The sequence below is a fragment of the Orcinus orca genome, chromosome 20 (genome assembly GCF_937001465.1).
Source record: "Orcinus orca chromosome 20, mOrcOrc1.1, whole genome shotgun sequence".
Classification (NCBI taxonomy): Eukaryota; Metazoa; Chordata; class Mammalia; order Artiodactyla; family Delphinidae; genus Orcinus; species Orcinus orca.
The window spans coordinates 43,036,127-43,060,867 of NC_064578.1; the positions used below are offsets into that span (position 1 = coordinate 43,036,127).

General features: G+C 55.3%; 1 protein-coding gene across 3 annotated transcripts; it reads left to right on the forward strand.

Moving 5' to 3' along the window:
* Positions 1-545: 545 nt before the first annotated feature.
* On the forward strand, positions 546-18,574 carry HPN (hepsin). 3 transcript variants are annotated; one of them, XM_004284171.3, is made up of 13 exons: positions 548-1,267; positions 1,832-1,901; positions 7,895-7,996; positions 8,085-8,126; positions 13,171-13,300; positions 13,370-13,492; positions 13,631-13,671; positions 14,016-14,181; positions 14,283-14,473; positions 17,246-17,341; positions 17,535-17,677; positions 17,859-18,023; positions 18,241-18,574. In XM_004284171.3, the coding sequence occupies exons 2-13, from the start codon at positions 1,886-1,888 to the stop codon at positions 18,277-18,279; spliced, it is 1,254 nt and encodes a 417-aa protein (XP_004284219.1). In that variant the 5' UTR covers positions 548-1,267; positions 1,832-1,885; the 3' UTR covers positions 18,280-18,574. The 3 variants fall into 3 exon arrangements, with proteins under 3 accessions (XP_049559001.1, XP_004284219.1, XP_049559002.1); XM_049703045.1 differs by having other exon boundaries at positions 564-654; positions 1,114-1,267; positions 17,859-18,574; XM_049703044.1 differs by having other exon boundaries at positions 546-1,267; positions 17,859-18,574.
* Positions 18,575-24,741: the final 6,167 nt, after the last annotated feature.

Here is a 24,741-nt window from a genome sequence, read left to right on the forward strand (position 1 = left end):
TGAATGGAGAGAGAGGAGGAGAGGCTAGGGGCTGGGCAGTGCCAAGGCTGCCCCAGTGTGGCCCCCTGTGGGAGGCTGTGGCTGTGAGTACAGGGGGTGCGAGGGGTGAGTGGGTGGGTCCGACTGTACAGGGACGGCCCATCTGGCGTGAGCAGCCGTGGTCTGACTGTGTTTGAGGGCATGGCTGTCCACAGGCAGGTGTCTGCTGGTGATCCTTGTGTGTCTGGGTGTTTATCTGGCCCTGGGGTGTGACGTGGATGACTCTTGGCTGCTGGCCAAGAGTGTCTGATGCGGGACAGTGTGTATCTGCCTCTGGACACTTCCGGCCACTTGGCCTGGGCCTCAGCACTCAGTGCTGCCTTTTCCAGGCCAGGTCCCCATCCCCCACCCCCGTCTAGGACTTCCCAGCTCCAGAGGTCATTGCTGCTGGCGGCAGAGAGGCTGCCAAAGCAAACCAGCCCCCGTGACTTGTAGGAAAGCAGCTGGGGGGAGGGAGAGCAAGGGCGGGGGCAGGCGTCGGGACTGGGGCTGGGCTGGGGACACTGGAGGGGCAGAGGCTGGTGCAGGAGTTGGGGTGCGGGAGGGGTCTGGGGCACGGGCTGGGCTGAGGCCGGCCTGGAGCTGGGACTGCCTTGTTCGGGAGTTGGACAACAGGTGCAGGAAATGGCAGGGGCAGTGGTGGGCCTGGGGCTGGGCAGAGGGTGCCGGAAGGGGCAGGGGTGGACAGGGACGGGGTTCAGCCTGAGCTGGGGCAGGGCGGGGGCTGGGCAGGAGGCAGGCGAAGAAGCCGGGGCAGGGTGGGCTTGGGGCAGCTGGTGCCCTCCCTCTGTGTCCCTCCAGTTCGTAGCTCCTTCCGTTGGTCCTTGTAAGCACCCCCAGCCTGCCCTGTCTCCCCAGACCCCCGGCCCTCAGGCCAAGCCAGTTCCAGCTCCTCGTCCCCTCAGACCGGCACACCTGAGCCCCCTCCAGGCCGGAGGCAGGTTGCTGGGCCGGCCTGGTCCATCCCCTGCAAACCCTGTCCCACCAGCCAGGTGGCCTCCAGCGCTGCCAATCCCTTTGCCCGGCCCCTCCCCGCCCCTTCCCCCGCCTCTCGCCCAGCCCCCTCCTCCTCAGGTGAGGCAGCCAGGCCTAGCAGGCCCCGCGCCACCGCCGCCGCTGCCTCTGGGGCCGCCGCTGCTGAGGGGCCACCATGCTCCTGCCCAGGCCTGGAGACTGACCCTAAACCGGCACCATCTCTCAGCTCCGCCCCCACCTGCCGGACCCCAGGGTAAGGACCAGGGTCCTCAGTTCCAGTCCCCAGGACGTGGGCCCCCTCACCCAAACCCGCCCTAATGCTCAGCTCCCAGTAGAAGGGCTCCCAGGGACCCGGAGGGTGGGCTGTCAGGCTTCTCCCCAAGGACCTCAGAGTCCCAGCCCCCTGTTCTTCAGACTCCAAGATCGGCCCCGGTCTCCTCCTCCCTCAGATCCCGGAATCCAGGCCCCTGTGTCCCTCCTCCGAAGGAGGGCTGGCCCCCAAACCTCTTTCCCCAGGACCCAGGAGTTGAGGCCCCAGCTCTCCTCCTTCAGACCCAGGAGTTCAGAGCCCTAGTCTCCTCCTCACCCAGGCCCAGGCGTATGGGGTCCCCCAGGCCTGCAAATCCAGGCATCCCCCTGGCCGCTGGTCACACACTGACCCCATCCTTGAACCCAGCCCAGTCTGTGTCCGTGATCATGGCGTGCTCTGGCCGGGGCCCAGTCCCTCAGCCTCCCTGGATGGGCGCCTGGGACTGGGGGCACAGGGGCTGGCCTGGGCTCCCCCAGGCCCTGCCTCCCCCCGTTCATCTCCCCACAGGTCCCGCCCCGGCCCAGGAGGTCAGCCGGGGAATCATTAACTAGAGGCCGTGACATGGCGGAGAAGGAGGGTGAGTCCCCCTTTCCCTGAGCCCCAACTTTGGCTGTGCCTGGCGCCCTTCCTTCTGTGCTTCCTTCCCAGCCCTCCACCCCCTTGGAGCCCCCTCTCTCTGGCACCCCTCCTGGGGCCCATCCCCACCCGCTTCTGAAGTCTCCTCTACCTGATTAACTATTAACCAAATTTTCTGTGGGGCTGTGGCACCACCTGCCTCCCTGCCACCCCATATGACCTTCCTGGCTCCTTGCCTCAGTTTCCCCTCATCCCCCAGTGATCTCTCAGCTATCCCTGGACCTGTCCTCTACTTGGGGCCAAGGCAGGGAGACTAGCTATCACAGTTAAGGACACAGACTCCGGAGTCAAATACACAGGCTTGCATTCGAATTGGCTTCTGCCACTTTTTTGCTGTGCCACCTTGTGAAAGTGTCGTCGTCTCTCTGGGCTTCATTTCCCCCCTGGGTCAAGCATGGATTCTAATGCTACCCGCCTACCTACCTCCCTACCTCCCTACCCACCTACCTGCCTACCTACGTGAGGTTGTTGGGAGCACGTAACACACACAAGGCACCCTCATGGGGCTCAGCGTGTAAGGCAGATGCGGTGCACCAGAGCTGTCGTGGAAGAGGTCGGCCAACTTGGAGTCCTGGGACCCAAGACCCCCACCGATTCCAGACATTCCTGCCACCTCCTCACACTGTGGGCAAAACAGCAGAGGGAGGACTTTGGACTCGGTCCGGATGGATGAAAAGGGGAGAGACAACAGAGAAACTGCTCCAGGGATGGTGGGGAGAAACCACATCCTCAGAGTGGCGGGCACTCGAGGGCTCATGGAAGCCCCTGGCAGGGGCTCCAGACACCCTGGCTCCTTCTTACCCTGGTCCACACTTGGGAGCCAGCTGGAAGGGCCCAGTTAGGGGTGGCCTTTCCTTTCCACGCTCCCCAGCTGGGGCCGACTCCCTCTCTTCTTCCTGGAACCAGGCTAGCTGGGTTTGGTCCCAGGCAGTATCACTTTCTAGCTGTGAGGCCCTGGGCAGGTGACTTACCCTCTCTGGGCCTCGTTTCTTCCTCTGTAAAATGGAGACAGTACTAGTGCCCACCTCAGAGGATGGTGTGAGGATTTACATGCCGTGATAGGCAGGAAGCCCTGAATGTACTGGCGGAAATGATGGGTGTAGATTACTGGCCTCTTTGGGTCTCAGCACAGCTAGCAAATCAGAGCCCAAATCATTCAGCTGTGGCCCGGAGTAAATCCAGGCTCCCAGTGGCTCGGGAGAAGGTGCTTGTGCCCTTGCGGAGCAGGTGGGCAGCAGAGCCCTGCACCTTTGGAACCATTCCTTCCTGGAGCCCGCTGAAGGGATCTCACCAGGCCTGGGGCCTACGGGTGAATGAACCAGGGATGAAAAGCAGAGCATGTGCTGAAGGATGGCCAGAGACTGGCCTGGGGACAGAGAGAACCGAGGCACAGTGGGCTTCAGTGCATCCCCAGGCAGCTCGGGCCTGGCCCTGGAGGGGAGTCCTGCTGTCGTTTCAAACCTAGACACGAATGCTGAAAAGTTCTGGCGTTGTGGTTACTTGCTGGGTGACCCCGGGTGGGTGGCTGCACCTCTCTGGGCCTCCTTTCCTCATCTGTAAATTGGGGATGGTGATAATGACACCTTCCTCATTAACAGTTGCAAGGATTTTAGGAAACCGCAGGATGGGGTTAGGACAGGGCTAAGGTCGGTGTAGCTTCTGAGAACCATTGTGGCTGCAGTTGTGCTAATGTTTGTGTTACCATTCTGCTGGGTTTTTAACAAATAAATAAATAAATCTATTTATTTATTTATTTTGGGCTGCGTTGGGTCTTTGTTGCTGCGCACGGGCTTTCTCTAGTTGCAGCGAGTGGGGGCTACTCTTTGTTGCGGTGCTCGGGCTTCTCTTGTTGCGGAGCATGGTCTGTAAGCGTGCGGGCTTCAGTAGTTGTGGCACACGGGCTCAGTAGTTTTAGCTCGTGGGCTCTTGAGCTCAGGCTCAGTAGTTGTGGTGCACGGACTTAGTTACTCCGCGGCACATGGGATCTTCCCGGACCAGGGATGGAACCTGTGTCCCCTGCATTGGCAGGCGGATTCTTAACCGTTGCACCACCAGGGAAGCCCCATTCTGCTGTTGAAGTACACCTAAAGCGAGGTTTGGTGCTTCCTGGAGACTTAGAATCAGAGGAGGTGATATCTGAGTTGACATTCAGGATGAGGAGGGAGTAGGTAGGTGTGCCAGGCAGAGGGAAGAGCAAGGCTAACAGCCGGGGTGACAGTCTGCCCGGTGTGCAGTGGCACGTAGCTAATTTCGTATTTCTGTCGGTAAAGTTGGAAATGTAACTGGGAGGGTGATTGAGATCCGTTAGGACTCTTTTTGGTGAGAAGCTGGCCCATGACTGGGCAGTGCCGGGTCTCTCCACAAGGTGGCGCTGGTGGGTATTCTTTGTTTTATAAGTCCTGTCGTTTTGGTTGCTTTTTGGACCGGCTTATCAGTTGTCTGATAAGGACCCATATGGCTGTGTGGGAATTTAGGAAATCATGTTCAACCCCCAGATCTCTAATAGCCATGCTTACATCCCAGAGGGGCTGGTACCACGGGCTGAGGGCTTTAGACTCTGTCCTGGGGAGCATTGGGGAGTCATGGAGGGTAGGGACAGGTTGGATTTGGTGTTTAGGAAGATTCCCTGGGGTTCTATGTGGAGGCTGGGCCAGAAGGAGAGACTGAGCCCAGGGGTTGGATGGGGTGGGAGCAGGGAAGGAGAGAGTGGGCGGGAGACACTTAGGAGGCCTGTAGCTGAGGTGGGAGGGAGGCGTCCTGCAGATGAGGGACATTCCTGAGGATGAGGGCCTCTGAGACGGGACCTGGGGATCTGGGGAGACATTGAGGCCAATATGGGACCTGGGAGGTGTGAAGGACCTTGGGGATTCAAGTGGGAGGCATCTAAGAGACTGCAGGACCCCCGATCTAGGACAAAGGAGAGTCCAGGGCTGGGGACAGAAAAGGGACACAGGCTGTGGAGGTGTGTAAGACAGACGGGAGTGGGGAGGCATGAGGGGGAGGAGGCCATGGCCGCCCTGGGGACCCCAGATTTCAGGGAGTGTGTGGAGGAGATGGAGAAGTAGGGGGAGAATCAGAATCGGGCACGGGCGGTGTCCCAGAAATCAGACGGGGAGAGACTTCTGTTCAGGAAGTTGGAGTTGTGTACAATGAAGACAGACACGGAGCTGTAGATTGAATGGAGTTTCAGAGACAAGGAGCCAAAGATGTCACTTGGGAGGGTTTTGCAGCCAAATGGTGGGGACAGAAGCACTGTCCTGTGAGAAGACAAGGGCAACCTAGCACCCTTGGAGGAACAGAGAGCAGAGCCTCAGGGGGAAGCTCGGGGGTCCTGGCTTACCCAGCCCTTTCGCCCCTGAGGAATCACGCAAGGATGCTGCTGCCTCTCGCACAGTGAGGACGCTTTCCTGCCTCAGCAAAGATATGCAGTGAGAATGCCTCTCACACCAGGGACCCAGAGCGAGGATGCTTCCTGTCCCACCAGAGGCACCTGTTTGGGGGTTGCCCGAAGTCCCCTGAACCAGAAGGCATGAAAGCAAGTTTTGCCTCTCACCTTAAGAGACACAGGGTGGCAATGCTTCCTGCCCCAGCAGACGTGCCAAAGCCTCTGGGCTGGGCTCTGAGTGGCCCAAAGCTCTGCAGGCACATCTGAACAGAAAGGAACCAGGACAAGCCTGACGGCTAGCAGAGCCAAGACCTCCCACTGGAACCAGGAAGATGGTTGGGGGTGGAGGTGGGGACCTCTCTCCTCAGGGACACAGGGAGGGGTCAGCCAGCCAGGGCTGGGCTGGCCCGGTCCACTGGGGCCTCTTTGGAGGGAGGAGCACGTTGACGGGAATGGCTGGGCTCTCAAATTCTTAAGACACTCGGACAATAGGCATCCCAGGAAGGTGCTGGACTGCTCCCTGCTCCATTCCGGGTGCTGGCCTGGCCCTGTGCCCATCAGCCGTACTGCCACGACACAGATGGCAAAGCTGGGAGGTCCTGCAGCCCTGGGAGGGCCTTGCAGATGCCAAGGGCAGTCGGGTGCATGCCAGGCCCAGCAAAAGCTTTCAGCTGCCTTTTCCCTTTGGTTCTCCTGATCTCTAGCAAAAGGGTTGGCTTTTCAGCCCCAGGGCCCCTGTTGCACTGGGAATAAAATCCCTCTTGTCTGGGGGCTGCCAGCCCTCCCCAGCTGGCCCCAGCCTTGGTCCCACTGCCTTCCCCAAGCTCATGCCATTCTGGCCACATCAGTGGCCTCTCTTGCCCTCTAACCCACCATGCTTATTCTTGCCTCAAGGACTTTGCCTGTGCTGTTCCCTCTGCCCACTGTGCCCTTCCATGAGAGGTCTTTGCTTGGCTGGTCTCACCCCTCAGGTCTCCGCTCAAAAGTCACTTCTTAGGGAGGCCCTTCCTGAACACCCCACAGAACACTGCCACCCCCAACCCACATCATTTTCTTCATAGACTTTGCCACGATCTGGAGATTATCAAGTTCATTTACTTGTTTACTTGTTTTGGTTTTCCCCTCACTTTACACACATGGGAATGTGAGCTCCATGAGAACCAACATCTCATCCGTCTTGTTTGGGGATGTGTCTCCAGAGCCTAGAATGGTGCCAGGTGCACAGTGGATGTTCAATAGGACAATGAATGAATAAAGTCTCATTTTACTGATGAGAAAACTGAGGCCCAGAGAGGTGAAGGGAGTTGCCCAGGACCACACAGCTCTAATGATTTAAAGGCATTTATTGACCAATAAAAAATGAAAAATAAATAAATAAATAAAAGCATTTATTGAGAACTTGCTATATGCCAGCCACTATAGCACAGGGAGGGGTAGCATGGCTTAGTGGTTATACACTTGGACCCCAGTGCCAAATCTGCCCAGGGTTCAGGACTCAGCACTGCCTCTTCCTGGCTGAGTCACCTTGGGTAGGTGACTCCACTTCTCTGAGCCTCAGTTTTCCCTGTCTGAAAAATGGGAATCATAACTTAGATAAGGACTGAATAAGTTAATGCGTTCAGAGCAGTGCTTGGCACATAAAACATGTGATAAGAGTATGGTTTTTATTATTATTATTATTTAAAAGAACGTTAAAACATTATACTTAGAGGTGTGTGCTAGGTGGATGCCCATTAAATAGATGAGGAAACTGAGGCTCAAAGAGGTGACACCACCTGCCCAAGGTCCCACATAGGAATGGGTAAGGTCAATATATATATATATATTTTTTGGCCGCGCCACGCGGCATGCAGGATCTTAGTTCCCAGACCAGGGATCGAACCTGTTGCCCCCTGCAGTGGAAGTGCGGAGTCTTAACCACTGGACCGCCAGGGAAGTCCAAGGCCAATATTTTTAAGTGAGGCTGGCAAATTTCCAAATGTAGGTTCTCAACCTCCAGGGGCAAATTTGACCTTGGAGCTGGGTCCTCTGGGAGAGTTCTGGTTTTGGGGGGTTCCCAGGGGCAGAGGGTCTGGTATAGCAGAGAGAAGTGAGGCAGTGAGGAAATGCCAAACAGCAGGGAAGAGAGTTGCCAAGAGGGCAAAGGTCAGGGGTCACAGCCCCCAAGAGGCTCCAAGAACCTCTGGGAAAGTTAGCAGAAGTGAGACGTTCAAGAAAAGACGGCACAACGTGATGAAGGAAATACAGAAGCGCAGCGTCATAGGGGAGGAGAAATCCCTTAAGTGCCAGGAATATAGGCAGGGAGGGCGGAAGCTGTCCCAGCCACGGCTCTTCCCAGCTGGAACCCTTGGGGGGCTGGACACCTGGTTGTCCTCGCCGCAGGGGAGGGACGGCCCTGCCAACTGTTCACCCCAGGAAACTGGGCCCAGGGCAGGGCAGGCTCAGGCGTGCGAAGTTGGCCTGGGGGCAGGGCAGAGCTGGCCCCGTGTTCAGATCCTGCCACAATGAGGACAGACCTGGCTGTGGCCCCAGCATGGTGTCTATTGCAGGTGGCCGGACTGTGCCATGCTGCTCTGGACCCAAGGTGGCAGCTCTCACTGTGGGGACCGTGCTGCTCCTGACAGGCATCGGGGCAGCGTCCTGGGCCATTGGTGAGAGTGGACGGACCCCTGCTCCTCTACCCTCCCCTGCCCCCTGCAGTTCCCAGCCTACCTGCCCTCACCTCTGCCTTCTCTGCAGTGACCGTTCTACTCAGGAGTGATCAAGAGCCGCTGTATCCAGGTGAGTAGAGCGTGCTGAGACCCTCTGGGGAGCCCTGGAGGAAGCCCGTACCTGGTGGGAACTCAATGAAAGGATTTTTTGGAATGAACTCATATTGTTGCTCTAAACACTTCACTTGTCTAACCCAGTGTTTTTCAGACTCTAAATGTGTTACCCGTTAGTGCATCATGAAATTAGTGAGCTGAAAACCACACTTTAAAAAGTATGAAATAGATTAAAAAAATCAGAGTGCATCTCTCTCAGTAAGAAGAAGTTCTGTTAAGCTTTTCTTTTGGTTTTATGAGGGTGGGACCGTTATTGTCTCCATATTACAGATGGGGAAACTGAGGCTTAGAGCAATGCCACAGTTCACCCCAGAAAACAGACGTTCAAGGCTACATCATAATGTAAAAATGTGTTTCTTATTGCGGAACGTGGTCAAAACATGTTTGAGAGGTACTGTATGAATTCAGCCAACCTTTTTCTAGCTCTCCTTGGAGGTAGCTGCTGTTAGCATCCCCATTTACAGATGTGGAAAGTGAGGACCAGAGAGGACATGCAGCTGGTAAATGATGGGGCCACGAATAGCTCTTTGACTGGACTGGTAGAGATGTATCTGCATGCAGGTGGCCACACAAATAGATGCGGAAACTCATTGTGGAATGAATGAATCTTCCCAGATGCCAACTCCAAGCTGCCGTTCTGTGGCTCAGGGCAGCAGGAAGAATGGGGAAGTCGGGTGATGGGATGCATTTTTCACTCCCACAAGCCTCATGTAGTTCCGTAAAGGACTCAGCTCACATTAAGAGCAGAAATGAGCATCTAGACAAGGAAAGCCACCATCAAGGTCAAGCACCACAGTTGACCCTTAGAGAGCGTTTACACGTGCCAGGCACAGGCCTCAGGGCTTTGCAGGTACTGATTCATTAAATCCTCCCCACAGCCCATTTTAATATGGGGAAATGAAGCTTGGAAACACCAAGTGACTTGCCTCAGGTCACTGGGATCGGAACCAGGCAGCCTGGATCCAGCTCTTGGGTAGAACTACTATACTCTATTGTTTCTCAAGAAACAGCCAAGTGAGTTGCCATAGTGACGGCTAACACATGCCAGGCCCTGGCTGCAGCCTTTGCACAAGAGCCCTGTGAAGTCGGGGCCATTATCATCATCCCCATTTTGCAGATGGGGAAACTGAGGCCCAGTGAAGTGAACTGACTTGTCCAAGTCCGCACATTGAATAAATGGCAGGGCAGAGGGTCATGCACTTGCCGGAAGCTCGCTACTGCCACTGGGCTAAAAGGAGCCAGGCTCCGAGGCTCCTAGGGTGTGGGCCCCTCTCCATCCTCACCTCATGCTTGCTTCCGGTGCCCTTCATGCTCCAACGCACTGGCCGCTCTCACGCCCTCGAAGGACCCTCCCCGCAGCACCTTCTTTCCCGCTCACACCCCGAGGCGGGTTTCAGGATCTTGCACCATCCCTGCTGGGCTGAGGCTCACACCTGTCCTGCCCTCTCTGGTTCTCAGAGTCCTCATTTGGAAACTGGGAGTGAGAATTAGAGGAGGTAATGATCCGTGCAACACTTGACTCTCAGCCAACTTGGTTAACTTGGGCTTTTGCGTCTCATGCTTCAGGCTGTAACATTCCTGAGCAGGGCCTTTCTGCCCCCAGGCTCCACACTGCCCCCCCACCCCGCTCCCCACAGCCATCCTGCTGCCCCTGGTAAAACCCTCCTCACACTTGAAGTTCATGCTTTACTCCTGGTGAATTTCAGGAGGGCGGGGGCATTTTGTTTACTGTCCCAGACAGTGTCCAGCACATAGTAGGTGCTCAGGAAACCTTTGCTTAATGAATAAGCAGGAGGACAGATCGCCGACATGAGCCAACTTGTCCTGGGCCTCCAGCTGGAAAGTAATTAGGCCACGATTCAGACCTGGCTCTGGCCAACGCCAGCACCGTGCCCTTCCATTATACTCGGGTTTTTCAAAAACGTTGGGAAATTACAAAATGAACAAACAAAAACAACCCAGAAATGATATCCCCACCTCACTTTTCTGGGATTTTCACACCTCTAAATATATCAGACAATTTGTTGAGCAAACCAGGTGACCCAGAACATACTTTTTGCATTGCTTAAAATAATACAAACAAGAATAAAGAGTTTAGAAGTGAGAAACAGTGGCACAGAATATAGTTTTAAAAATACTTGGAGGGGGCATTTGACATTCCCTCCTCCCTCCCTCCCCCTCCCTCCAAATCCATCCATAAAGTGATAATTTTTTCCTAAAACCTCACACTTTCTGGAAATCACATTCCTAGAGCACTGAGAAGTCATTTAAAAATAAGAATTCACTCCCACCCACAGTTGGTGTTTCAGACCCGAAGTCTTGGTCTGGGGACTCAGCGGGTGGTGGGCACCACCCAGCAGAGGTACCAGGCATCCCTGGGCCCCCACCTGGAGGCCGTGACTAAGGCGAGCCAGCCAGGAAGCTCCTAGTTCAGGCTGTGGGTGAGTATATTTAGGGTGGGGACAGGTAAGGGTCCATGTGAGAGCCACAGAAGGAGCAGGGAGTATGCAGATAGGCAGGCCTGGGTTCAAATCCTGGCTTTGCAGGTTCTTAGCTATATTCCCCCGAGCAAGTATAGCCTCTCCAAGGTTCAGTTTCCCCATCTGCAAGATGGGCATAGAAATCGTCTCTACCTTCCAGGATGGTGGTGGGATTCAAAGAACCCCCCAGATATGACACATAGCATGGGGTCAGCCCACTGACATCCCCAGGAAACATAGACAAGTGTTATTATTACTGTGCCATTGTTGTTTAACCCTCAGGAGGGAAGCCCCTTGAGAGGCTGTCTAGGGCAACGTTAAAAGCTTGGGGTTTGGAGTCCCTCAGGCCTGAATGCACAGCCTCTGTTTGCCTTTCTCTGTCCTCAGCAGGATAGGGTTTTCCCTGGAAGTCCTGCCTCCCCTCGTCCAGATCTGTGGGGCTGTGGGAAGACTGCTCAGCTTGGGTGTGGCCTCACCAAGTTCTTCCTACGAGGATGCAAAATTGAGTTTGCACCAGATTCACGTTCCCAGAATGTGCTCTCAGAACACCAGCCATGCAGGAGGCTCAGGAGAAAAGGGGTGCACAGCCGATCTTTCCCCAGGCTTACTCCTCCCCACCTTCCCCATCTCAGTCAGTGGCAGCTCCATCCTTCTGGCGGCTCAGGCCAAACACCCTGGAATTGCCCTCAGACCCTCTTTCCCTCACACCCACATCCAACCTCAGCAGACCCTGTGGGCTCCACCCACAGAATCTATCCTAAATCTAAACTCTGTTCCCCCTCCCACCCCACTGCCCCGACCCTGGCCCAGCCTCCATCCTCTCCCTCCTGGACCATCACACAACCTCCTCCCTGGTCTCCCTGCTCCCATCCCGCCCCTACAGTCTGCTCCCCACACACAGCCAGAGGGAGCCTGTGTACCCCTGAGTCAGATCAGGGCCCTCCCGGCTCAGAGCCCTCCTCTGGCCGCATCTCACTCCTGGTAAAAGCCAAAGTCCTAGTGTCAGTCCAGTCTTATCTCCCATCTCCCCTCCCCTAGCTCACTCTGCTCCAGCCTCCTTGCTGTTCCTTAAACATCCCCCATGTCTCCCCGCCCCCCACCCCACCACCTTGGGATCTTTGCACTTGGCAGTTCCTTTGGCCTGGTTCTCTGTTCCCTCCCCTGGCTTCTTACTTCCTTCGCATCTTTTGCAGCTTTCCCTGCCCACCTGTTGGAAAGTGCAACCTCCCCTCCCCTCAATGCCGGCACTCCCCTGCCTCGGTCAAGCTCGATTTACCTCCCTGGCGCCTTCTTTTGTGACACACCATCTATTTAACCTCTCTGTCCTGTTGGTTATGCATCTCACCTATTGGCCTTTGAGCTCCTCAGAGCTGGGGGTTTTGTCTGATCTGTTCATTGCCCAAAATAGAGCCTGGCACATACTGAGTGTTTGCTAAATGTAAATAAATACGGCTAAGGGCTGTGACCTGGCTTAGGTGTGGACAAGGGTCCTCTGACCATGTGAGGAGCAGCCTATGAGGGGCTGAGGGGAGCATCACTTCTCAACACAGTAAAGCCCCAGGCAGGAGGAATCCCCCATAAGCTCTCTCCAGTCTTCCTGTGTATCTCCGCCCTACCTCTTCTCAAAGTTTGTGATGCTGTGTTTGGTTGGGTGATTTTTTTACTGCTGTCTGTCTCCCCCATTGGTGGACTTTGGTTGGTGAGGGCACAGCCCAGGGCTGTCTTGGTCATCTTTATGTCCCCCGGCATCACCCCACACAGGACTGGGCATGGAGTATGTGTCTAGTTAACACTTGTTGAATGAATGAATGAATACTGCATCCTCTGCTTGGAGAATTATCATGCAATTTAGTGTGTATTCAAGGCTCTGACAAGTCCTGCAGAAAAAGATAGCTATTCTCTCTCTTTTTTTTTAAGATTATAGGAAATCTATTTAAATATTTTGGCACTGTGATGTATTAGTCAAGGGTCTTCAGGCTGCAAAAGATGAAAGGAAAATCTAAGAAACTGTTTAAACAAAAAGGGAAATTATTGACTCACTTAAGCAACAGTTCTGGGGGTTCTTCAAGCCTGACTCCATCAGGGGCTTTAAAAGTGTTATCAGAAATCTGTTGACTTTCCTCCACATTGGCTCATTTTTCCCCTCCTTGGGGCGAAGATGGGCCCAGGCAGACCCAGCCTCACGTGCCATTCTCCTGGGAGCTTGGTTAAAACAGTTTCCCTCGTCCCAAATCTCCTGGCAGAATTCCAGATTGCCAGCTCATGGGCAACCAGCTTAGGAACCCCAGTGGTAGGAGGAAGCCCCCTGGTTCCCCCTGGCGGGGCAGCCAGAGTCCCAGAGACCCCGATCTTTGGTTCAACTTGAGTCATGGGCCCTTCCAGACGCAGTCACAAGTGTGGGGGGCCCGGGGTGCTGCCATCGGGCCTGTCAGGACTCAGGACTAGATCCACGGGGTCGGAGAAGAGGCCGGGAGGGCTCGGGCAGGAAGGCGACCAGGCGGCGGTCCTGTCACCCTGCAGTGCAGGCCGGCCCGGCCGACGCTCGGCTCACGGTGTTTGACCAGACGGAGGGCACGTGGCGCCTGCTGTGCTCCTCGCGCTCCAACGCCAGGGTGGCGGGGCTCAGCTGCGAGGAGATGGGCTTCCTCAGGTACCGGGGTGCCCCTGGGGGTGGGGGGCTGGGGGGCGGGGCTGCAGGCCTGACCCCTGCCCCGCCCAGGGCGCTGGCCCACTCGGAGCTGGATGTGCGGACGGCGGGCGCCAACGGCACGTCGGGCTTCTTCTGCGTGGACGAGGGGAGGCTGCCGCATGCCCGGAGGCTGCTCGAGGTCCTTTCCGTGTGGTGAGGAGGGCGGCGGGCAGGCAGGGCGCGCACCGCCCCCGGCACGCACACCCCTGCTCCCCCAGTGTGCCTTTCTTGCCTCTTAATTGGCCTCTCTTTTTGTCTCCCCCTGTGTCCCCATCCCTGTCTCTCCCACAGCGACTGTCCCAGGGGTCGTTTCCTAGCTACCATCTGCCAAGGTGAGACCCTGAAACTCAGAGTCTTCTTCTGAGACCCCCCCGAGGGCAGGGCCACGTCCCATTAGACACCCCCAGGCAGGCCTTATCCTCTTAGATCCTGCAAGGATGGGGCTGTGTCTTCTCAGATCTCCCTCCCCTCCTGGTGGAGCCATGTCCCTCTAGGTCCCCAAGGAGGGGGCTGTGTCTCCTCAGACACCCTCCCCCAGGGTGGAGCCACGTCCCTCAGACCCCTCAGGTTAGGATCGTGTCCACTCACTCTTCTCAGAGTGGCGCATGACCTCTCAGACCCCCTAAGGCAGGGGGTCCAGGCCTCCCACTGCCCCTGACTGCCCCCTCTCCCACAGACTGTGGCCATAGGAAGCTGCCCGTCGATCGCATCGTGGGTGGCCAGGACACCAGCTTGGGCAGGTGGCCGTGGCAAGTCAGTCTTCGCTATGATGGAGCACACCTCTGTGGGGGGTCCCTGCTCTCCAGAGACTGGGTGCTGACAGCCGCCCACTGCTTCCCTGAGTGAGTGTCTCCCATGGCGCTGAGGGGGGAGGCTGGGGAGCGGCGGGGTCGGGGAGGCTGTGCCCAGGCAGGCTGCCACCCTCCCCTCCTGTCCCTGGTAGGCGGAACCGGGTCCTGTCCCGATGGCGAGTGTTTGCCGGTGCCGTGGCCCAGACCTCACCCCATGGCGTGCAGCTGGGGGTGCAGGCAGTAATCTACCACGGGGGCTATCTCCCCTTTCGAGACCCCAACAGCGAGGAGAACAGCAATGACATTGCCCTGGTCCACCTGTCCAGCTCCCTGCCCCTCACAGGTAAGTCTGGGGCTGTTCCTTGGCCTGGGGACACCAGGGGCCAGGAGGACAGAGGAGGGGGCTAGGGCATAGGAATCCATGGTGATGAGGGAAATGATCTTGAGGGGCACACACTGGGCATTCATTAGATGGGGACAATGGCTACAGCCACTTTGGAAAGCCATGTGGCGATTCCTCAAGCAGTTCAACACAGAGTGACGATTTGACCCGGCAATTCCACTCCTAGGTACGTACCCCAAAGAAATGAAAACACATAGCTACACCAAAACTGGTGCACGAGTGTTCAGACCAGCATTATTCCAAAAGATGGAAACAACCCAGACGTCTACCATCTGACACATGGATAAACCAAACATGCTAGATCCATACAATGGAACGATACTAGGCCATAAAAAGGGATGAAGTCCTGATTCATGGTACACAGTGGATGACCCTGGACAACACTGTGCTAAGAAAGAAGTCAGGCCCAAAGAGCTACATGCTGTGTGATTCCATTCTTATGAAATATCTAGAACTGGCAAACCTGTAGAGATAGAAAGTAGATTAGTGGTTCCCCAGGAGGTGGTGGTGGGGGGCGGGCATGGGGATGTCGGGAGGTCCCAGGTAAAAGGGGTGATGAAAATGTCCTAAAATCAACTGTGACGGTGGTTGCACCTTCCTATTGCCAGGCAGGCTAGTACCTATATCTAAAACCTCTCTAAAAACCATTGACTTGGCACTTTAAGCCGGTGAATTGTGTGGTATGTGAATTATATCTCAGAAAAGCCGTTACTGCCCCCCCCCCAAAAAAATGAAAAAATTTTAACTGTATGAATGAATCAGAAAGTCAGGCGTTATCCGTGTTACAGTTCTCTGGAGCATTTCCTTTGCTCTCAGTGAGATTCACTTGGGTGCCAGGGTGTCTTTAATACCTCATCTACACGTGCCTTTTGGATTAAGGGCAGGCCGCGGGCTTCAGCTTTCAGAAGGCCACTCTGTAGCAGGAATAGTAATAATAATGATAAAAATTTAAAAAAATAGTAATGGTGATGATAACGAAGTTAAAATAGCGATGATGGTGCCTTCAGCAGGCAACAGTATGATGACAATAATAATAATGAAAGAATACAATAATAATGATGATAGGATTAACTTCAACACCTGCACGCTCCTCCTGTGTGCGGCCACTGCCCTAGCATGTCCCAGGCATGCACTCATTTCATTGTCCCAACAGCCCGGGGAGAGTTGGTTCTCTTATGATCCTGTTTTTTCACAAGGGGAAAGGTCCCAACACAGAGAAGGTACATAAGGCCCCCAATTCCCACAACTGGCAAATGGCAAAGATTTGAGCCCAGGCTGCCCGGCGCTGGGATCAGTGCCTGTGAGCCCCTGGCTGTGCTGCCGGGGAAGTCAGTACTATTTGGTTTGCATTTTTCTTATTTTTATGGTTATTTTTCTTCTGAATGGTCCATGATGCTGGTTTTCCATTTAAGGGAGCGATACATGTTTTTCTTTTCTTGTTTCTAAATGAATTTTTTTTTTGGAGTATAGTTGCTTTACAATGTTGTGTTAGTTTCTGCTGTGCAGCAAAGTGAGTCAGTTATACCTACACATATATCCACTCTTTTTTAGATTCTATTCCCATATAGGTCATTACAGAGTATTGAATAATACATGTTTCTCTTTTTTTTTATTTTTTACATCTTTACTGGAGTATAATTGCTTTACAATGGTGTGCATGTTTCTCTTTAAAATAAACCCTTCTCTTTAGTGAATGGAGTGAGAGGGTTAAAAAGATTGAAGTGGGGAGGTATCCACGGGGCACAGGTGGATGGGGTGGGAGGGGCCTGGGTTTGAGACACGTGGCTGAGGGGTAACGGCACGGGCTTTGGGGTCAGGTACTTGCCAGCTCTGCGATCTTGAGCACGTGGCTTCACCTCTCCATGCCTCAGTTTCCCTCATCTGTTAAATGACTTCTGAGGGTTATTGAAATGATGAAAAGGGTTAATCTGAGTCAAGAGCCTACAGCAACGCCAGCACTCAGTTAATATTAACAATCATTGCCATTGTCGCTGTTTTTTACTATTGCTAGTTACGTGAGCATTTCCTATTAGCCAGGCATGCTATTCAACGCGTCGCCGATGTCTCACTATACCCCTCTGGGGGGAAATGATTATTCTTTCCACTTTGCACCTGAGAGCTCTGAGCTCAGGGAGGTGAAGTCACCAGCAGGCAGCAGGTAGGGCTGCCAGGACCACTGGTGTGGGTGGTGCACTGCACAAGGAAGTCATGTGTCAGGGGTGCCATTCTTACTGTGGACAGGGTGGACTGGTGTGTTTATTATGATGATTTTTTCGACAGGTGGAAGTCCAGCATCTCAAGATAGTACCTTGTAAAATTTCTCACAGAGGCACCCTTTAGGCAGGGGCAGCCCCATGGGCCATGGTTAAGAATACAGGCTTGGAAATTGGGCCAAGCTGGGTTCAAATTCTGGCTCTGCCATCGACTCATGGACTCATTCTGAGGCTTTGGACAAATGACATGGCCTTATTTTCCCCTCTTTAAATGGGGTACTGATAGCTCCTACCTCCCTGGGCTGATGGGACATTAAAGGAACTCACCCAGGAAGGTGCCTAGTACCTAGTGAGCTCTCAGTAGAAGGCAACTTCTGCTGTTGTTGTTGTAAAAGAACAGAGGGAAGGGTGGGCCGGGGGCACCAGGGGCAGCTGGGCTGAGGTCTGTACCAGGCGGGGCAGGCCGGCAGGGGTGGGACCAGCGTGGTCTGTCTCACAGAGTACATCCAGCCCGTGTGCCTCCCGGCTGCCGGGCAGGCCCTAGTGGACGGCAAGATCTGCACCGTGACTGGCTGGGGCAACACGCAGTACTACGGTGAGTTCCGTCCTCTGCCTGTGAAGTCACTGTTAAGGGAGACTCTGATCCGGGCTGGGGAAGGGCCGTTGGCCTGCTTGAAGGTCTCACGGCCCAGGGGTGTAGGGACACTAAGGAGCCTGGGTGGGCACCAGGAAGGAAGGGGGGTGTGCATGCCCCCCAGCTTCGTCCAGCCCTGCCTGCACACCCACAGGCCAACAGGCGGGGGTACTCCAGGAGGCCCGAGTCCCCATAATCAGCAGTGATGTCTGCAACGGCCCCGACTTCTACGGGAACCAGATCAAACCCAAGATGTTCTGTGCCGGCTATCCTGAGGGTGGCATTGATGCCTGCCAGGTGAGGGACGGTGAGGGGCAGCCCGGGCCTCCGCCTCTCGGGGGTGGAGACACATGGCAGTGGGTGGTCAGGCTCGCTACCTCGGGGCCAGAGCGCTCTGTGACCACAGCCCACAGTCATCCGAGGAGGGCCTCTCGGCTAGCCATCTTGGCTTCCAGCCAGGCCTTCCGTCCCCTACCAGGGTGACAGCGGTGGCCCCTTCGTGTGTGAGGACAGCATCTCTCGGACGCCACGTTGGCGGCTGTGTGGCATCGTGAGCTGGGGCACCGGCTGTGCCCTGGCCCAGAAGCCAGGCGTCTACACCAAAGTCAGTGACTTCCGGGAGTGGATCTTCCAGGCCATAAAGGTGAAATTTGGGCCCAGATGGGAGCCAGAGGGTGGAAGGGTTTGGGACTCTGAGGGGGAAAGGGAGCCAGGGTTTTCCAGAAACCAGCGCTCAGGCTTAGAAGAGGGTGCCCTAGGGAACGGATAGCCTTCAAAGGGCTCCTGGGGAGGGGAGTTCAGCTGTGGGACTTTGGGGGAAGCCTCTCAGACCTTGGAAGCCCCTAGTTGTCTTTCCCCAGACTCACTCCGAAGCCAGCGGCATGGTGACCCAGCTCTGACCTGTGGCTTCTCCTCGCTGTGCACGCCTGCAGGGCCCAAGCTGCTCTAGGTGGCTCCAGCCCACATGATGGGGTTCACCCTGGGATGGAACATTTTTCTTCTTGGGCCCAGCCCACAGGTCCAAGGATACCCTCCCTCCAAGGTCCTCCACAGTGGCGGGCCCACTCAGCCCTGGGACCACCCGAGCCTCACCCTTCTGACCCCCATGTAAATATTGTTCTGCCGTCTGGGGAGTCCCATCTAGTGCCCCTGATGACAGGATGCTCTTTAAATAATAAAGATGGTTTTGATTAATGTGGTCTCTGAGTTTGCAAATGTAAGCAGCAAATGAGGACATTTTGGGGGGTTGGAAGAGAGCAGTTGGGCCTGGCAAACATCAGACAGGGAGTGTGATCCTCCAGTTCCCGCTGGCTTAAGAGAAAATACCTTAATTGGTTCACCTAACTGGAAATGCTCTGGAGCATCTGGCTTCAGGTACTGCTGGATCTAGCTGCTGAATATTTTTCATCAGGACTGTGCCTCACTTCCTCTCTCACATCTGCTTTTCTGTGTCAGCTTCATTTCCAAGCAGGCTCCCCTACAGTCAGAGACAGAGATGTCCCCCCAACCCACCGAAACTCTTATATGCCATGGATGACTTAACAGCCACAGTGGAAAAAGAATCCTTCTTTCCCATCAACTACAGCAAAAAAGTCCCAGGCCTGGCTCTCCCTGGACGGATTTGGGTCACATGCTCATCCCTTATCAAATCACTGTGCACCTGTGCATGGGGTGGGGAGGAGGTTTGACCCTCAGGAACGACATGACTTGAGTGTGAGGGGTTCTCCAAAGGAAAGTGGGTTGCTCTTTCCAGAAAAAATGGTTGTAGATGCCCAGTGAAAACAAGACATCCACTGTGGATCATCATGGGAAGCAGGGCCCTGTAGGGAGGAGGCAGAAGCACCAGGCCCTGTGAGCACAACCTGAGACCCTCATCTTGTCATCTGGGCTGGAGGTGGTTCTCAGTTTCCCCTGGGACCCACTCTGTTCCCTAGAACATCCGCAGACCTTGCTGGGACACCAATGGCCACCAGGGGGCACTAATGCCCCCTAAACTGCGGGAAGTTAAGGAGTAGTCTTGTCCAGGTGTTGCTGGACACCAGATGCTCTGCGGGAAAACACCCAGCAGGTGCCTGTTTCCCATGACTTTCTTTTCTCTTTCTTTTTCTTTCTTTCTTTCTTTTTTTTTTTTTTGGCTGCGCCGTGGGGCATGTGGGACCTTAGTTCCCCAACCAGGGATTGAACCCACGCCCCCTGCATTGGAAGCGCAGAGTCTTGACCACTGGGCTGCCAGGGGGTCCCTCCCATGACTTTCAATGATAAAAATTAAATGTGTTGCTCATCAGCTACAAGCCCCCAAGCAATTTCCTAAAACATAAATAGACACAGGAAAGCCCCTTTGAATAACATACAGATATCCATTTAGAAAATGCTCCAAGCATCCCTCCCTGGACCAAACTCTTAGGATTTGGTGATCCCCACCATTACTTTGTCCATCAGGAACTCCCCAGCCCCACATCTCCATGCGCTTTTCCAAACGTCTGCATGCTGCTGCACCGTTCTACCCATCATATCGGAGATATAATTCGAGACTTGACCCACACGTTGCTTTGTTAGAAACGTATTGAGTTACGGGGATGGGGCTGTACATTTCCCTTTGTTGTTGTTAGCTGAAAAATGTACTGTATGTGTGTTTTACGAAGTTTGGGGACTCTGAAAGAACATAGTCCACCTTGGGGATTCTGAGCAGATATGACCATGTCCTGGGGGTTCCGAGGGGACACAGCTCACCCTGGCAGGGAGGGGGCCAGTCTGAGCAGACATGACCTTGCTCTGGGTGGGACTGAAGAGGGCAGGGCCCCGCCCTGGGAGACCTGAGGGGCTGCAGCCTGATTCTAGGAGACATGGTGGAAATTTGGGCATTAAAAACCAATGGGTTGTCCACTGGGAAGATGTCGACCAGGGGACCACTCTGGGCTCTGCGCACAGCATTGCTCTTGGAGCGGGGAGGGGGTTGGGAGATTGCGATCCACTCAACAGCCACTCACCAGTCTCCTTTGTTGGCCAGGGGTCGGTGAGCCTGTTTCTCTTCCTGCTGCCACTAACCTTGTCACCCACCCCAAGGAGCCACGCAGATATTAGAAAAATAATAATAACAATCACAGGATTGCTTTGAAGCTCTGCTAGGACCTTGATCTTCAGAAAGATCAAATATCAAATCAAATCTCTTTCTTCCATGTCATTGCTGTGTATCTCCGACCCAGAAGTATTTGGCCCATCTGATCTAATTTATGTAACCACCTCAGGGATACAAGCAAGGCTTTGCATTCATGGTGAGTGTTTATATCTGAATATTCACTTTCAAATATAGAAAGCCTGCTGGATGTAACTTGGAATGGAAAGCTCCATGTGTGGTTTATAAGTTGGCATTCTCCCCGTCAAGTTGAAGGAGAAATGTACAGTTATTTTTCCACCATGGTTATTCTGCAAGTAAATTACCGCCATAATTAACAATGATTGTGATGGCCACGAAATCTGTATTCAGAAATAATTATTCTGAATGTTCAAATAGTGCTGTAAGTGGAGAATGGATTTTAGTTTCTGCAGAAAAAGTAATACTATTTAAATCCTGCAGTTATTTTGTGAGCAGCTGTCCCAGTTCTACTGCTGCATAGCAAACCGTCCCAAACTTGGTGGTATAAAATAGCAACAAGCCAGGAGGGCTGTGAATCTGCTCAAGGTGGCGCATGTGAGGGGGGAAAGCTAAGACTGGGACCACGACCGGGACATCTCAGGAGATGGTACTGAGCCTCCCACTCCCCCTCGAGTGACCACCCTCTCGGGTGACCGGACTTGGACACTGCCCCCCAGGATTTCCCTGGGCCCCCAGGGAAACCTGTTGTTTCCAGATGCTGGGGGTCTTCTGGGGATGAAGGTGGGAGGCCTTGACCAAAGATTGCTCAGAGTGGGGAGAAGGTGACGGGGCCACTCCTTCATGCTGGGTGGGAGGGAGCCTGCAAAGCAGGGCCTCTGTCCCACTGGGTTTGACCATGTGAAGGACTAGCTTGGGTTTGGGGAGCCAGAGCAGTGGCTTGGGGATCCCCACTTTGAAGATGGAGTCCCCACTTTCTAATTCTGAACCTCCTCTGCCAGGGCAGCCCCCAGCGATCTCCACACGTGCACAGTCTGAGCCCCCTGTCGCCTGCCCTTTATTCATCTTTCCAGGTGGATCTCTCCTTCTGACGGTCCATCCCCCAGTCATGTTCCCAAAGGCCCAACTATGAGTTTCTACCACAGACTCTCCCATCATTCTCTGCAGATGTCCCCCTGGGCCCCTTCATCTCCCCAGGTGCACATCTCAACCACGCCCCCTACACATGCTCCCTGAGGATCGGGGAGGCTGTGAGTTCATCTTTAACCTGCTGGGGAGAGAACTGGCAGGGCCCCGGAAGGAGCGGCGCTCTGCACCGTCAGCCCTCCAGTCTCAGCAGAGCTCCAGTGTGCTCACCTGCGGCTTCCTTGACCCGGGCTCTGGCCTGCTGATGGGGCGGGGAGCTCCTCCAGGGCCTGGATGCCTGTGACACAACCCTGCCCCCTGGGAAAGCCCTGGGGCCACCTCCTCTCTCCTTCCTTGCCCCACCCCCACCTGCAGGTCTGGCCCAGCCTCAGCCAGACCGGATGAGACCCAGCATCCCTGGGTGCTTCCCAGGCCCCCTGGATCCATGAGCAATGGGTTGGTGGAGCTGAGTTACAGGTCCCTACCTGGCCCCCACCTCCTCTCCAGGCATAAGTCAGAGCGGCCAGCCAATCCATGGGGCTACCTTGGGGCTGCTCTGACTGCTGCTGGTGGGTCAGTGGGATTGGGGGCTCTGGAAAAGGGTCAGCTGTGTTGGGTGGACCCCGGCCCTTAGCAGACACCCCGTCCCCTTAGTCCTGCAGAGCCAAGTGACCTGGAGCGAGGAGCTCAGAGGTGAGGCTGGACATGCTTCCCAGCTTGGTGAGGGGACAGGACTGGGGGGCAGGTAGGGAGGGTCCTAGGGGTCTGAGAGGACATGACCCTGACCTTGGAGACTGAAGGGACATGGCCCAGTCCGGGGGGGTGCGCGGTGCTGGAGGGACATGGCCCCGCCCTGGTGGGCCTGGGGGAGCCTCAGTGGTCTTGGTGTCCCCAGCCTCTCTCCTGTACCCCTACGGGCTGGAGCACGGGGACGAAGCCCTTCCTGCTGAGGATGATGGCTTCTTGGAGGAGCTGCAGCGGCAGGAGCCCTTTACACTCTGAGTTCACACACAGGATGGCCTGTGTGAGTGCCCTGACCCCTGACCAGAGGTCCCTGGGCCCCATCTTCACCCTGACCGCCCCCCCACCCCGCCTCATCCTGTCTGTATCTGCTCCTTGCTCCTTCTGGGTCCTGGGTCCTGTCCCCCGTCTGATCCCTGACCTGATGACACCCTCTGCCTGTCTCTTCCTTCCCCACTTCCCCCAGGTCTGCACCAGTGGGCTGGTGTCCTTCAGGGAGCCTGTGGCCCTGTTCATGCCTGAGGCATTTCCCCTGGAGATGGGCCAGGCCTTTGCAGCCCCGTTCTGGGTGGGTGGTCCACATCGAGCAGGGGCCATGTGTGGTACAGGCAGAGCCACCGGCCTGAACTACTGCAGCGGGCGGCCCAAGACCTGGCCTATGCCTCCCCTGCAGCCCTCCCACCCCACGCGCCCTTCTCGTGGCCACCTGGGACCAAGTTCTCTTTTGGGGGACCCTTGGCCCCCAGGTGAGGAAGGGGATGGGAGAGAAGGACCCAGGCTGGGGTTCTCTGGCCCAGGCCCAGGGAGGAAGGGTCTGCTTCTTGGGCAAGTGAAGCAGACTTGGGAGAGAGTCAGAGACAGAGGAAAAGAGCGAGAGATAAAAACAGGAGGGAGATGGGAGAAATGGAGAGACAGAGGGGAAACTGCAGGGAGGGAGAGAGAATGGGTGACAGAGAGGGAAAGACACAGACTGGGAGAGAGATGGAGAAGGAAAGACAGAGAGATAGCAAGGGGAGTGAGACCATCAGTTGGAGAGAGACAGAGCAAAAGAGGAAGAAAAGGATAGATGGGGAGCGGGCGGGGAGTGGGAGGGTGGGGCAGAAAAGGAGAAATAGGAAATAGAGACCGAGGGAAAGCGGGAGGGAGGCTGACACCCCTCCACCCCCTTTTTTTGTTACACAACCCAGACTCTGGCTCCCACGCCCTGGTTCCCGGACTCTAGCCACTGGCTGACCTCACTGGCCATCCAACCTACTAACCCACTGACCCTGCTGCTTCCTTCTCATCCCTTTCCTCCTCAGATTTCACGTTCCCTCCTGTGCCCTCCCTCCCACACACCAAGCAAACCCCGCGTCAGAAGGCTCCCCTCTCCTCTTGCGGTCACCCCTAGGCAGCTGAACACCTCTGGGCCACCTCCTTACCTGGAATTATGAACTCGAAGAGCCATCTCACCTGGCCCCCAGTACCTTCACTGGCCCCCTCTCCCCTCAGACCAAATCACCTCACTCTCAGCTGCGATGATCTCGCTTCCTATTTCACTGGGAAACCTGGGCAGAAACCCTCTGTGAGCCCCTCTGCCCGAGCCCCTCTGCCTCCCAGGCTGCGGTGATGGAAGACGGCCTGTGCTCCTGGCTAAGCCCCACTCCGTGACTGTTCCCGAATCTCACCCGGAGATGCCTCCTTCTCTCTCTCTTCTGCATCCGTGGTTCTCAAAGGGGGCCTAGACCGGCAGCATCAGCGTCACCTGGAAACTTGTTTGAAGTGGAAATTCTTGGGTCACACCCTAGACCACCACTCTGGGTGGGCCCAGCAGTCTGTTTTAACCAGCCCCTCGGGGACTCTGACGCCTGGGCCCCACTGATTTAATCCCACCATATCAGTTTGCCTCTTTTTACTGGCTCCTCACCACATGCCAACAGGCTTCGATGTGTCGCATCTTAGGAAACCTCCCTCGGTCCCTCCTGCCCGCCAGCTCTTGCCCCCTTTCTTAGACACCCTTTATAGCAAAGGCCCACCAGAGTCGTCTGTGCTCGCTGCCTCCAGGCCCTGTCTTTCCATTCTCTTGAACCTCCTCTGGTCAGGCTTTTGTCCCCCTTCAACTTCATGCCTCCCAAACCACTCTTTCTCTTTTTTCTTGATTAATTAATTAATTTTAAATTATTTTATTTTTGGCTGCATTGGGTCTTCGTTGCTGCTCACGGGCTTTTCTCTGGTTGAGGCGAGCGGGGGCCACTCTTCGTTGCGGTGCACAGGCTTCTCATTGCCGTGGCTTCTCTTGTTGCGGAGCACGGGCTCTAGGCGCGGGGGCTTCAGTAGTTGTGGCGTGAGGGCCCTAGAGCGCAGGCTCAGTAGTTGCTGTGCACGGGCTTAGCTGCTCCACGGCATGTGGGATCTTCCCGGACCT

Coding starts and splice junctions, on each gene's coding strand:
- HPN (XM_049703044.1), top strand. Junction 7,997..8,084: donor GGCAGCGTCCTGGGCCATTG/GTGAGAGTGGAC, acceptor CCTTCTCTGCAG/TGACCGTTCTACTCAGGAGT. Junction 8,127..13,170: donor TCAAGAGCCGCTGTATCCAG/GTGAGTAGAGCG, acceptor GTCACCCTGCAG/TGCAGGCCGGCCCGGCCGAC.